Source organism: Misgurnus anguillicaudatus, chromosome 12 (assembly GCF_027580225.2).
Source record: "Misgurnus anguillicaudatus chromosome 12, ASM2758022v2, whole genome shotgun sequence".
Lineage (NCBI taxonomy): Eukaryota > Metazoa > Chordata > Actinopteri > Cypriniformes > Cobitidae > Misgurnus > Misgurnus anguillicaudatus.
Window position 1 is genome coordinate 37,532,251 of NC_073348.2, and position 15,810 is coordinate 37,548,060.

The window sequence follows — 15,810 nt, forward strand, 5'->3', positions numbered from 1 at the left end:
TGCACCGATAGGATTTTTTGGGCCGATACCGATTTAAACAGACAACTTCTGGCCGATACCGATATTAAACACTTGTATACAATACTATAAAGTTGGTCTATTAGTAGCTAATTAGTACTGAACATGGATTGGATCCAATTAACATTCAACTGACCAACATAATAAGAGAGGCACAAATTAAGCTAAAACAAATATAATAAGACAGCATGACAACCTTCAAAGGTGTTTTTTGCTATTCAGCATTTATTTTATTAACAACACTAACTCATTTTCTACATTTAATGGATTTCTTTATGCAGTTAATTTATAAACAATCGGTATCTGCCTTTCTCGTGCTATTGCCGATATGCCCATGGTTTCAAATTCATCAAAAATCGCCCAATAAATATTGGCGGCCGATACATCGGTGCATCACTACTCTAGATATTGTAGGAACAATTCAAAATTTTGCACAGTGTGTTTTTATTGTTTTATTAATTTAGGGGCTGAGAGTTGAACATTTAAAAAAAAATTTTTTATCTCATATACAAGAAACCAGACGCACTTAGAGGGTTTTGCATCTGAACTCTTCATATATAATATAATATAACTTAAGATCATCATATTTAGGCATCTAAAGCCTTCCTGTTATCTCAGCATCACTATGTATTTCCAACTAAATTATCTGACATCTGTGTTTCTATACCAGAGAGCTGTTTTAGATTAATTGAAAGGTAAACAAAGGGTTTTTGTCAACGTTAAGTTTAACCATGCATGTAATTACAACTATATTCCATTCTTCAAACGGTGTTTGGGACCATTATCTGCAACACACAATTTAGTTTTGTACTTCATACATTACGTTTGTCTAAAAAGCCTCTGATTTCTTATGTATTATATATTTTTTTAACTATCCATTTTATTATTAAAATTTATGGTAACGTGGGGAGGTTTACACTTTATGACTAAGAACTTATCCATCAACAGCACAAAGGCACAAATCTGCTTTTTGATAATAAATGTCTCCCTCTATTGGCCAGAACTGAAACAAGATTTTCAAAACGTGAAGTGCCTTAACATGCTCACCACCCTTTTGATATAATAATCTAATGTGTATGAAGACTAATCTACGCACATCAGACCGAAAGCATTTTTTAATGATAAACGACTTGTACCCTTTAGTAATACAGCTATCAGTAACATTCATTATACAGGTTAACTAGTTTTGCCCCTGACATAACATTGTATATCAAACGGCAATCCCAAGTGCTACCAATGTTGTTGAATCCAACTGAAATAAACAAATTCAATTTATTTTACTAAAACCCATTGTTATTGTGTGTGTGTGTGTGTGTGATATATATATATATTTTTTAACCAGTTGTTCAGTTTGTAAGACATTGACTGCAAAGATCTGCAACCCAGTTCTGTGCTGCAACCCACCAGTTTAAAACCATCTTCACTTACTCAGGGTCCGAGACTACGTTATTACTTAATGAGAAAAACGAAAAATGTCCTAAAATGTTTGGGTGAACTGAGGTTTACTGTCCACAAATAAGAACAAACTCCTATCTGATCGATGAGCTCCTACATCGATGAATGTGAAACCGGATCTTCATTGAACATTTCCTGATAGCTCCTCATGAGTCTTCAGTCATGATCGAGACAAACTCCTCTTGATTAACTAAAAAAAGAAAGCAAATTGGCTTTAACCTACTTATTTAGAGCATAGACGATTCATATTAAATTACACATTATAGCCATTTTTACGAACAGCAACCAAGAACTTATTTCTACTGCCCCATTTTTGTTGGCTGCAATACATTAATTTGCCGTTTCTTAATTGAGAAAAGCACTCGCGGCCAACTGGGAAAAGCACAGTAATGACTTCCATTCATCAGAGGCAATAAAAATAGCTTTTTTTCTCTCCCTAGATTAAAATCTAGCAACTTACTCTCTCCATCCCCGTCACCGTCGAATTCATCGATCATGGCCCGCAGGTCTTCATCACTCATGTCTTCTCCGAGCTCTCGGGCCACTCGCCGCAAGTTTCTAAGGCTGATCTTTCCCGTTTCATCGTCGTCGAACAACTTAAAGGCCTTTAGGATTTCCTCTTTTGGGTCTCGGTCCAGTATCATGTCTGTCACTTAAAGACAACAGAAACTTATCTGTAAACTGCTAAAGTCAACACACATGATTTGAAATATGTCCATAGTTTGCGGTAATGTCTAAAGACAAATCACCTGCTCTGGTGTGTTTGTTTAATAAATAATAAACCTTACTGTACATACTTTTACTTGTAAGTCTATTGCAGTTGAAATCTTATCACCTAACACCATTGGTTCTCCAACATCAGTGTCCAACATGCAACATAAGTTTAAGTATATAAAAGTATATTGTCCTTACCCACTTCCTTAAAATCATCAAACTTTATTTTTCCAGTTCCTTCTCTGTCATAATCTTTCAAGATCTTTAACACGTCTACTTTCTTCACCTCAAAACCAAGAGCTCTCATCGCCACCTGGAACACACATATTATACAAATTATTAAAGATTAAAGATATTGCGCAGTGCAAGAAAATAGTGCCCTGCTATTGAAAGTTACTAAGGGGACTATTTTTGGTTGCTGCGTAATATTGTGCCTCCTACAGCCATGTTACGGCAGCAAAGTTCTAGATTATTACGCCAGAATGATAGTTTAGTTCCTAGCTATATCTGCTTAGAAAAACGCAACTTTTAATATACTGAAGGTCTTAGTACACGATGTAACTACAGAAGAGTCAAGTTTTAAATAGGAAAAATATTGAAACTCTTTGGTTATTTTTTTGTGTGATGCTAATGGTCTAATCAGATTCAATGGATTATGCTAAGCTATGCTAAAAGTGATCCCGCCAGACCCAGAGATCGGCTGAATGGATTCCAAAACGGTAAAAATCAACTGTTTAACTCTAGGGGAGCTGGAAAATTTGCATATTTTTAAAGAAACTGAAGTGTCTCTTTAAATAATACCCAAATAATGGCATTGGATAGTGCCCCATTTTAAGCACATCCATGCATCAAAAATGAATCCATAGTTATTTAAATGCCTTCCGAAGTGACGCAATGGGTTTTGTAAGGAAATGTTAATATTTTAAACTTTATAAACTACGTCGTACGCGTGTTCACATGAAAATTGAGGTCCGGTGGACGTCTGAACCTTTGACACAATGTTACAAACCCCATCGCTTCACTCCAGAAGACATTTTATAATTCTATAGAGTAGCTTTTTATGGATGGGTGTGTTTTGGGGAGCTTTAAAAATGGGGCACTATCCAATGCCATTATAATGATGAAAAGAGTAAATATATTATTTAATACAACTCTGACTGTGTTTGACTGAAAGAAGAAAGTCATACAGACCTAGGATGGCTTGATGGTGAGTAACATATGGGCTCATTTTAATTTGGGGGTGAACTGTTCCTTTAAATGGATAAACGTACATTGCACATGCTTTAAGAATCTCGATCTTTACCTTTAACTCATGATAATCTATTTCTTTATCCTTGTCTGTATCAAACAGCTCAAATGCCTCCTTGATTTCATCCTTCTGCTCTTCAGTGAGTTCTCTCCTTTTCTTCCTTTTACTTTTATCCGCTGTTAGATCAGTCCTGATGGCAAATGTGGGAATACAGAGGGATTTAATGCAACATTTAAAGATCTGATTTAGTCTGATTCACACAGTAATCCTAAACAACCACAACAGCATCAGACATTGGTTGTCATAAACAACAGACTTTAAAATCTATATTGAGAGAGAGAAAGAGAGAAAGAGAGAGAGAGAGAGAGAGAGAGAGAGAGAGAGAGAGAATCTGGGGAATGCCTTCATACTACTTTTGCATCATGCACACCATTTTATAAAAGGTTGTCTACACTTGAAGCTGTTACTAGTCTTATGAAAATTGCTATTATTATTATTATTACAGTTTTAACAGGTAATTGTTAACAACGGCATCGTTCACTTTAGCTGCTAGTCACTAAATACACATCGACAAATTACCTGACAGTCAAACTCATTTTGCAGTTTGAAGGCAATAAACTTGCAGGTCTTTAATCCTAAATCCTTCCAGTAAGATTAGAGATGTTCTGTCTGCTAATGATGCTAATAAGCTAAGGACACCATAGCACACAACAACAGACGCCAAGCTTTAGCGCGTTGCTAGTTGATTGTCAACGGGACCTTCTGATTGGCTACTGAGGTCTAAACGTCAGGAGAAGGATACCTGTTATTGGTTGTTTGGTGAGCAGACGTGCGTTTGCTGCCGCTTTATGGGCAAATGAGAACGAGTTGCGTGAAGTTGTTAGGATTGTTTGACTTCAAGTGGCTTTTTATTATTTTTTATTATTAGAGAACATATACACATAAATTACAGGGGAAAAGCCATTAAGGACAGAAACTCCAAAAATTTGAAGAACAAAAAAAAATGTTTAAAAACAGAAGACATTCATATGACGCCAAATACAGATTCATAGTATTTTACAATAGATGTACCTATTACATTTTTACAACTTTAAGAGACTCCATTAAAAGAGTAATTTCTCTTAAAAAAAAATCATGTGTAAATGAGGTGATTTTAACTTCAAGTGGCGCTGCAAAAACCGACAGATGGATGACATCAAATTACCGCGAGAGCGATCGAAAAATCATATGCACTACTCTGCTGTCGAATCGCTCTCGCGGTACTGTGATGTCATCACCGGCGGATCCGCCTGTTGTTTTTAGTGGTTCCACTTGATATTACGTTATGTTCTTATTATTAAATCATTTCAAAAAACAAACAGGCATTTTAACATATTATCAATGATAGACATTAACAAAAAGACCAAGCAGTATATTGCAAACGAGATAATAATAATATATAATATTAATTATTATATAAATTATTATATAATAATAATAATAATAAAAACATGAAAAGCAAATTACAACAGAGTAAATTAGGTTTCGGGGGAATGTTATGTAATGTTAATATATAAAGTTACATTGAATTACGTAATATTTTTACATTTTAATCAAATCTGCGGTGGTAGGTGACAATTAGGTAGTAGACTAAATAAAAACATTTTTTTGGAAATATTGTAGAGAAGGTAAAACTCTACGTTTTTAAGGTCCCCTCATTCTCCACAACATTTTATGCCCCTACCTAAATTCACACCCGAAAAATATTTGTTTGTTATAAAATACATTTTTAGATGTTTTCGCTCATTTAGAGCTGTGTTACTTGTTTTGTCTTATTTTAAATAATTAAAGTTGTTTTATGTCCCCTTGGAAGGTTGTTGAGTCCCATAGCGGGCCCCCTTCCCCTTTTAAAAACACTACTATTTCAAGGATGGCAATTCTCCTTAATCTATATTACATGAATATTATTAAACAGCAAACTGTTACATGCATTTATTTAGTGTGTCTCTGAGAGGAGAACATGAGGGTGTTATGAAACAAACACAGGCTAAAATTGTTCATGCATTTTAGTAACCAACCGATAGAGGGCGCCCAACACCGTATCATCACAGCTCATTGCTAGTTATTCATCCTGAACTGGAACAAGAACAGCTCAAGAAACTCTTCAAGACTTTGCACCAGAATAAATCAAGTTGACCGTGTGTTTCATGTCATGTATATTTATTTTGTTTCTGTTTATCTCTCTGCATAATGAACACTGGAGGCAAATTTGGGGAAGTTATTTGGGTGGCACCCTAACTGCTTCCCCTCTGATGAGCACGGGGCCTCAGCTCTCAAGAGGCCTTTGTGGGTTTCAGATAAAAAGGTCTTAAGGTTATAAAACCACACCCTAGCAGCTCAGTCCCAGACCAAGTTAAAACAGAGCTATATCATACAAGAGAACTGGCTCCCATGCACATGAAAGGTGCATACCTTCATATTTTGACTGAAGCACACAACACAGTTGTTTTTTTATTTATTTTGAAACAAAAACTGGCACATTGTGCAACCGTGACAGCAAAAACACCTTTGGGCAACCACTGACATTTCATAGACTTTGTGTTTAGGAGACAACAGGATTGTTCCCATGTTTTCTAAGCGTTACACAGATAATGTTTTTACACAACAACCATATAAGTTGGCCTCTCGTGTGCATATCAACTCATACCAGACGGTTCAGAAAGTACAGAATGTCTGTTTCAAGAATGAAAAACATTGCGCTTTTAACGGGTACCGATGCAGTCCCACCCTGTCTCTGAAAGTCTGGCTTCCCCATAAGCAGCTGTTTTCCTATTGGACCGTGCTGGTCACATGACAATCCATTCATTTCATTAGCCTACTTGTGAGAGTCATGATACTGTGGTCTCAGCCATAAGGACCATCTGGACTTGTTTGTGTTTGTGGCATTAAAATAATATCTTAAACACAATTTCATGCTCACTGCCATTTGGTTTCCATTGTTAACTTGGTTATATTGTGTGTGATGCTGTTGTTGTTGGTTGTGGGGGAGGAACGCTGGTTTTAACCGGTTCATACTGAACAATGATGAGGAAGTGTCATGATGTTGCTGAGGCTGGAGCTATCTAGTTCAGACCGGTAACTGGGTGCTGGCTCAACACTATAGGCTTCTTTGTGTGGGTTTGAATGTCATCTGTGTGGTTAATTTTAGTAAGACAGCCTTCAGATTGTTCATGGTTACTAATTTTAGAGATAATTATAATGTGTAATATTGTTTTAGTTTTTTGAGATGAAGCAAAGCATCGGCACGCTTTGTTCTAGAATTTCATTTCATTCTGTCTATTACTGTTGTGTTGTAAAGCTTATAGAAATGTGATGGGAATCAGTAGATTGATCTGTATAAGCGTTATTATTCGAATTAAAATACACACAATGATCAAAACATTAACAATGATAAAAACATCAGCAATTTATTATATAGGAGTGAACCACATTAACACAATATTAGTAATAACGTTATATGAGAAAAGTAGAGTATTGTTCATCAATATTCAAAAATAAAGGTTCCTTAAAGGTTCTTTGTCAGGCTAAAAAACCTTTAACATCCACAGAACCTTTCTCTTTCACAAAAGGTTTTACAGGCTTCAGAAAGATTAAAAAAGAAATGTTTTTAAGAACATTTGACTATAAAAGGTTTTATAGGGAACCAACAATGGTTCTTTTATTACATCACTGTGAAATACCCTTTAAGAACTTTTGACCTTAAAGGTTCTAGAGAACCAACAATGGTTCTTTAATGACATCACTTATTTTATGACATCACTGCGAAGAACCGATGGTTCTTTTGTGACATCAATGTGAAGTACCCTTTAAGAACCTTTGACTTAAAAGGTTCTAGAGAACCAACAATGTTTTTTTAATGACATCACTTCTTTTATGACATCACTGCGAAGAACCAAAGATTCTTTTATGACATCACTGTGAAGTACCCTTTACAAACTTTTGACTTAAAAGGTTCTAGAGAACCAACAATGGTTCTTTAATGACATCACTTATTTTATGACATCACTGCGAAGAACCAATGGTTCTTTTGTGACATCAATGTGAAGTATCCTTTAAGAACCTTTGACTTAAAAGGTTCTAGAGAACCAACAATGGTTCTTTTATGACATCACTTCTATAATGACATTACTGCGAAGAACCAATGGTCCTTTTATGACATCAATGTGAAGTACCCTTTAAGAACCTTTGACTTAAAAGGTTCTAGAGAACCAACAATGTTTTTTTAATGACATCACTTCTTTTATGACATCACTGCGAAGAACCAAAGATTCTTTTATGACATCACTGTGAAGTACCCTTTACAAACTTTTGACTTAAAAGGTTCTAGAGAACCAACAATGGTTCTTTAATGACATCACTTATTTTATGACATCACTGCGAAGAACCAATGGTTCTTTTGTGACATCAATGTGAAGTATCCTTTAAGAACCTTTGACTTAAAAGGTTCTAGAGAACCAACAATGGTTCTTTTATGACATCACTTCTATAATGACATTACTGCGAAGAACCAATGGTCCTTTTATGACATCAATGTGAAGTACCCTTTAAGAACCTTTGACTTAAAAGGTTCTAGAGAACCAACAATGTTTTTTTAATGACATCACTTCTTTTATGACATCACTGCGAAGAACCGATGGTTCTTTTGTGACATCAATGTGAAGTACCCTTTACAAACTTTTGACTTAAAAGGTTCTAGAGAACCAACAATGGTTCTTTAATGACATCACTTATTTTATGACATCACTGCGAAGAACCAATGGTTCTTTTGTGACATCAATGTGGAGTATCCTTTAAGAACCTTTGACTTAAAAGGTTCTAGAGAACCAACAATGGTTCTTTTATGACATCCCTTCTATTATGACATCACTGCGAAGACCCAATGGTTCTTTTATGACATTACAGTGAAGTACCCCTTTAAGAACCTTTGACTTAAAAAGTTCTAGAGCACCAACAATGATTATTTTATGACATCACTTTTATTATGACATTACTGCCAAGAACCAACAATGTTTCTTTTATGACATCACTGTGAAGTACCCCTTTAAGAACTTTTAACTTAAAAGGTTCTAGAGAACCAACAATGGTTCTTTAATGACATCACTTCTATTATGACATTATTGCCAAGAACCAACAATGGTCCTTTTATGACATCAATGTGAAGTACCCTTTAAGAACCTTTTCCTTTAAAGGTTCTAGAAAACCAACAATGGTTCTATTATGACATCACTAAGAATCACCCTTTAAGAATCTTTGACTTAAAAGGTTCTAGAGAACCAGCAATGGTTCTTCTATGACATCACTGTGAAGCACCCTTTATAGGATCTATATTTTTAAAGGTGTTTGCCTTTGCAACTTTTTTTATTCTGAATATCGATGTTGTTGTTCATCTGTGAACAGATTTTTTTATCGACCACATAGACTTTTTTTGTAAATCCATATAATGAATTTAACAAAATTTGGTTTGTCAACACATCCACTCTTAATTTCTTTATGCTTTTTTCACTGATAGCAGACTTTGGCTGATTTTTAAAACATACACTGGCTTTTCAGATCCAGAAATCAGGAACAGTGGAAAAATTGCCATTGAATAGCATCATTAGAATTACTAGATCCACATAACCTCTGACTTATAAAGGCACCGGTGGTTAAACAATGGTTTGACATATGGCCAAATCATGGTGGCAAACATGTCACAGTATGTTCGGTGGTTTCTGCTTTCTGACCCCTCCCAAAGCTCCTCCCCAAACACCCATACTTTCAGTTCAGTGGTGGCGTGATGTTCTCTAGGCTCATTGTTGCTCTGTTCTTATTGGCTAAGATGACAACATAGTCATGCAGGTGACAGTCTATGTACCATAAGATGTTTTCTGGCTTTATGAAAACAATGTATGGTCACAAAACAGCTCCTTCAGCAGTCGTGTGTTTTTTAGAGAGGCGTGTGGCCGTTGCATTGATAATCACGTGGAGATGTTTTTCTTGTGGCATAAGGTTAAAGACCCCCATGCGCTCATGTGGCTTCTCACTTATTTTCTCTCACTGGGATAGAAGCGAAGGCAGATGTTGTGTGTACACAAATCCAAATCATGGAGCAACGGGAGTTTTTGGAATCCTGCCAATCGCAGCCAAAGCCAAGAAAAACAGTGCAGCTATTATGAGTCCAATCAACTTAAAAATACCTGAGATTTATGTGCTGTGAAGCTGAAACAAGTAAACACAGACTTTGGTGCACCTCATTCAGGTCATTTGTGCCTATTGAGTGCGTTTGAATGGTAAATAACATCAAATATCGGTGAAGACAATATTTAGCTCAATTGGTAGAGCATTACATTAGGTTGTGGGTTCGATCCCGGGAACACAAATACTGATAAAATTTTTAAACTTTTATTGCAGTGTAACTTGCTTTGGATCTGCCAAATGCTTAAATCTAAAAAAAAAAAAAAACTACATGAAACACATTTTGCATTAAATTGATGGGACAGCTTAAAGGTGCAGCGTGTAATTTTTAGAAGGATCTCTTGACAGAAATGCAAAATAATATACAAAACTATATTATCAGGGGTGTATAAAGACCTTTTTATAATGAACCGTTATGTTTTTATTACCTTAGAATCAATCGTTTTTATCTACATACACAAAGCGTCCCCTTACGTGGAGGTCGCCATTTTGTTTCTACAGAAGACCTTAATGGACAAACTTTTTTACTAAGTTGTCTCCAACGATGACATGTTTTTCCGGTGTTGGCTATCGTAGCTTCTCTATGCATTTCAAAAGCAAGGGGTGAGCAGTGGACTGAGCCATTGGTTGCAATTATGACATCACTAAGAATCACCCTTTAAGAACCTTTGACTTAAAAGGTTCTAGAGAACCAGCAATGGTTCTTCTATGACATCACTGTGAAGTACCCTTTAAGAACCTTTGACCTAAAAGGTTCTATAGAGAACCAGCAAGGGTTCTTTTATGACATCACTGTTAACAACCATCAATGGTTCTATTATGACATCACTGCAATTACTCTTTATAGGATCTATATTTTTAAAGGTGTATGCCTTTGCAACTTTTTTTATTCTGAATATCGATGTTGTTGTTCATCTGTGAACAGATTTTTTTATCGACCACATAGACTTTTTTGTAAATCCAATTCGCAACCTCACCACTAGATGCTGCTAAAATTTGCACACTGCACCTTTAAATTAGGAATAGTTTGATAAAAATCTATCAGACTCTTCTCCAAACTGCCTGATGATAATCTAACCCTATCTGTTCTCAGATAACATTCAATATATCTACTGTCACTGGATTAATCCAAAGACTTTTAGTTTTTTGTTATAGTGTATATTTGACATCTTATACAATCAAATTCATTACCTGTTTTTTATTTCCAAAAATTGTGAATCACTCAAAGAATAGTCAATATTTTGTTGTATATTCTTAAAAGAAATACTATAAATTTGAAATGCATATATTTGCTAAAAGTATATTTTGTCAATGTTCAGGAGTACATAGATCAATGCAAACATAATGGGACTAAAAGCTACATAAGTAACACCCATTAAAGGAAAACACCACCGTTTTTCAATATTGTACTATGTTCTTGCCTCAACTTGGATGAATGGATACATGCCTATCTTTTTTCGGTGCGTGCACTTGGTCTTTGTGCAGCGTGTCGTGAATGTGTTGGCATTTGGCCTGGCCCCATGCATTCCTTGGGATCCAAGCGGGGATGAATTTAGAAGCCACCAAACACTTCCATGTTTTCCCCTATTTAAAGACAAAATAAAACATGGTGATTTTTTAAAGTGGATAATAAATGAGATCTATATTGTATGACGGAAGAGCACTTCGACCTCAGGCGTAGTAATATTGATTGAAGTTTGAGCGAGAGGGGGAGTAGTCGCCACATTTTATTTTGTACCACCATACTTACTCAATAACAGTGTTTAAATAGGGAAATCATTTAAGTGTTTGGTGGTGTCTAAATTCATCGCTGTTTGGATCCTAAGGAATGAATGGGGCTAGGCTAAATGCTAACACATTCACGACACGCTGTACAAAGATTACGTGCACGCATTGAAAAAAGACAGGTATGTATTAATTAGTCTAAGTTGAGGTAAGAACATAGTAAAATATTGAAAAACAGTGGTGTTTTCCTTTAAGACATTCCTCTGTTCTTCTTGTCATATTTAAGCAGACATCTCTTTACTTGCAGGCAAGAAACATCAGTTATAAGATTCTGACGTAATGAAAGATCTTTATCCTGTGAGAAGAGTACGATTCTCTGCTCTACTGAGTTTTGCTGATAGGATATCTGGTTTGAGTCGGTTTGTTTTCTGCCCTGAATTGAACTCGCTCAACTATGTGTTTGGGATTCACACAGGTGTAAAGTCAAGCCCTCCCTCATCCGGCATTGTTCTGAACACGCAACACCTGTCCTCTGGTTGACAGCGGTACAAGATGTTCTTCAGATTACTTCTGATATGACAGCAACAAGCGCTTTCACTTTCTGCATGTTTGTGTTGTGTCTGGGAGTGCTGAGATCAGCTGTGTGTTCGTCGATGTTTTCATACAGTTTCATCATGGCATTTTGTTGTAAAACAAAGTTATGTCTGTATGCTTTTTACACTTTCTTCAGACATTATCTAGACTTTTGTGTTTTAGAACACAATTTTTATGAATTTTGAAATTTCAGCTTTTTTATATAAACACATTTACACTTCAAAATGCATAACATTTTTTTATTTATCTTTAAAGATTAACTTGTTGGACAGAACGTGTAAGTGTCATAAACTTTTGTTAAACACAGTTTAACGTCTATAAGTTAACTATAGACCTGACTGGCTATGAGTAACCCACTTGTAGCCAAATTAGCTTGAATTTGGTTACATGTCTTTTTTGCAAAAAATAACTTGTGAGATGTATGATATTCCATCACTTAAGCAAAGTCAACAGTGATTACAAGGTGTTTGGTTTGAGCTATGATTAAATGTCTATAAAATGTTCACTGACAGCCCAAATTTTGCCTTATTTTAGCATTAACATCTGGGCTGTGTTTGGATGTCTATAAAAAAAATGCAGTATGAAGTTAAAACAACTTGGTTTTGCAAGTCATTTCAACATACTATTTTAAGTTTTGACCTGTGAAAAGTTGACATAACTTGTAAAAACAAGTTGAAATTGCTTAACTTAATTTTTTTAGTTAAAGTAGCATAAAAAGTCAAAGCCGATGGTGTAGTGGACGATGCTCAGGCACACAAGTTCGAATTCCAGCTTGAGGTCCTTTGCCGATCCCTAACACCTCTCTCCACCGTGTACTTTCTTGTTGTCTATTAATTACTGTCTATTAAATAAAGGCAAAATGGCCCAAAAAATAACTAAAAAAGGAATATAAAAAAATATATGTTGATTTGACAAAAATGCTTTTTACAAGATATATTTACACGCAAAATCTTGCACAAAACATTATTGGTGTGCATCCATTCCTGACACAAAGCAATGGCACTGATATATTTTAAGATACGTTTAAATTATGGGAGCTCAAACCAAGGTTTTGAACCGGTTCATGGAACGAAAACAAAAACCAGAAATTTTCAAAAAATATATGTTCCGGAACAGAAACGTTAATTGAAAATAATGGTAACCGTTTAATACCGTTATTTTTTCATTCTTTGACAAGATTTCTGTGCCAAACTTGATGAAGTTCACTTCCGGTCGTCAAATTTAGGGTTGAACCGAAAACCGGAAACGTTAAAATACTGTTTCTGTTCGGAACGAACCAATTGGGAAAAAATTCTGGTCCAAAGCCCTGGCTCAAACATGCATTTTAGTCTGGGACGACTAGGATACTGTCCGGGAAACGGTCCCATAGTTAAACAATAAAACTTGTTGCATGAGAGTTTAGGTCACGCAGGTGCAGTTAAAAGACAACTGCAGGATTAAAAAGTAAATTTATAATACAACTGTTTGACGCACGCAGAGGCAAAGAAAAGCAAAGATTTCCAGGAAAGATTATCAGCATGCAAAACATGATCTGTCTTTAAATCCACATCCACCAGCTGCTTCATGATTTAATGCATAGAGCCTCATGACTAAAAGAAATCAGACCTTTTGAAAGATCTGTTATCAGCCTCTAATGATCATTTATATAACTATGGGTGACGGTTTCCAGGCCACGGCTTAAGTCTGGTCCAGGACTAAAATGCATGTTTGAGTTGTCACACCCAAAAACAGCTTGCACTCACGTATCTTGAAGTATATCAGTGCCATTGCTTTGTGTCAGGATGCACACCAGTAATGTTTTTGTAAGGTAAAATCTACTTAAATTTCCTATAAGGCCTAGTAATGGCTTAATCTAAACTTTCTTAAAAAAAAAACTGTAAAATTCCGGCAGCTGGGGTGCCGGAAAAATACAGTAAAATAACAGGCACAATAAATTACAGAAATTTTCCGTAATACAAAAAAAATTCTGTAATTTCAGATAACATTTAGAGGTTGTGATGATGTTGTGTTAGAATTCAATTCAATTTTATTTATATAGCGCTTTTCACAATTTGTAATTGTTTCAAAGCAGCTAAACATTAATAAAAGCAGGAGAAACACAGAAAAATCACCAGACAACATAAGTAGCAAAGCACAGCGGCTATGAATAAACTTTACAAGCGAGCATTAATAATGTAACGTATAGAAGAGGGTGCTAAGTTAAGCCAATGTCGGCCGACTCCCCGGGGTTGAAAAAACCCCTAGGAGAAAAACGTCTCTTTTTTACCCAGGAGGGAAAAAAGTCCTAGGAGGAAAAAACCCCTTGGGAGAAATATATATATATATATATATATATATATATATATATGTAAACGGATAAGGAGTTTAAACGGGTTCCACCCATTGTCGTTGTCGTTGGTCAGGCATCAGCTGGGCATCATATTGAAGGACGGCCAGTAGATCAGTGGTGTGTTGACCTTCACGGCAGCCGGAACTGGGGCTGTTTGTCTGATTGTAGGGGCTGTTCGCATGTAATGCAAGTGTCACACAGTGTTGTGGTGTAATATCTGCTTGGTTCAAGACAGGCTAGCTATTGCGGCATTAGTAAATTACCCAGACGAGTTATGTTAATCCTTTGTTCCGTACAAGCTAACTATTGCAAGATAAGTACATTTACTAGACAAATTATATGAATGCTTCGTTAAAGAGAAGTCTTAAGTTTAGACAAAGTGATCGACTGTCTAAATAGTGATCAATCAGTTGGCAAATCATTCAAGAGCTTAGGGGCTAAGTAGGAAAAGGATCTACTACCTTTAGACACTTTACAGGCAAGCCTTTGTACCAAAAAGGTGCATATTAGTACCTTAAAATGTAGGTTACTGAGAAATCCAAGCTAAAATTTGATTTCAATCATTGATTTGATTTTAACCTCACATAGTCAATATGGTAACACTTTATTTTACGACCCGCAAAGTACCGCGTAATTAAACCAAATTTACAGCGTACCTATTTGTAACAACAGGGTACCTCACCAGTACGTACTTGTAGGTCTAAGGAAATAATATTTTAAGTTTAGGGTAATAAGGGGGTAAGAATATGAAGAATTATAAATTATTTATACTCTAAGTATTTTATAACAACAGGGTACCTATTGTAATATTACGTGGTATGTATGACTTAGTCTATGGGGAAAATTATGTTTTATTTTATTTATTTTTTATTGTGAATTTTTCATATTGACTACTGAATGTTGTATACAGTCAATGTCTACGAGCCACATCGGCAAATAAATATAACAGCACATCACTTTTATTTTAGTAGCCTATACTTGCTTTTAATAACAAAAGTCCAGCTGATTTAATGTGGTTATCTTTTTTTTAAGGTAAGTACAATAAAAATAGCAACTTATTCCCTATTTACCAGGAAACTCCTACATTTGCGAACATATTTGAAGTGGTGCTTTGAAATGTATTTACTGTAAACACAAGTATTTTAGCCAAATATAATTTATGCAATGGCAAACCAGAATGAAACAACAGCAGCTCCCGCTAAAGCAAAAGACGACTACATGCGTAGGCTACTGCGCAGGTGTAGAGCGCGCGGCCGTCTGTAGGAGGTTTGCCGGAACGCGATCCTGAGGTGAAATTTCTTTAAGAGGTTTTAAAAACGTTCTACACTGTGGAGTACGGCTGCGAGTGATGTTAGCAGGATCCGCATGCTGTATAAGGTGACTGGTTTTGTTAATGCATGACTCACGCAGGTTAGCTAGCACATAAGTTAGCCTAAAGTTATTAACGTAACTGGCTCAGAAAACTCTGTTCTGTCAAGGCACAGTGAAGAAACATTTACTGAAGGCTTTCATT

General features: G+C 35.7%; 1 protein-coding gene across 1 annotated transcript; it reads right to left on the reverse strand.

The window, feature by feature from the left end:
• Window positions 1-1,115: 1,115 nt before the first annotated feature.
• cetn3 (centrin 3) lies at window positions 1,116-4,217 on the reverse strand. The gene is made up of 5 exons (XM_055207813.2): window positions 4,016-4,217; window positions 3,491-3,626; window positions 2,386-2,500; window positions 1,934-2,125; window positions 1,116-1,663 (listed from the first exon to the last, which is right to left on the reverse strand). Exons 1-5 carry the CDS (start codon window positions 4,030-4,032, stop codon window positions 1,620-1,622), a joined length of 504 nt encoding a protein of 167 aa, XP_055063788.1. The 5' UTR covers window positions 4,033-4,217; the 3' UTR covers window positions 1,116-1,619.
• Between the last annotated feature and the right edge of the window lie 11,593 nt (window positions 4,218-15,810).

Bases quoted from the DNA above. Each gene is read 5' to 3' on its own strand.
- cetn3 (XM_055207813.2), bottom strand. The intron at 2,501-3,490 runs GTAAAGATCGAG...TGTGTGTTCCAG, and splicing joins TAGATTATCATGAGTTAAAG to GTGGCGATGAGAGCTCTTGG. The intron at 1,664-1,933 runs GTAAGTTGCTAG...TTCTTTTTTTAG, and splicing joins CGGTGACGGGGATGGAGAGA to TTAATCAAGAGGAGTTTGTC.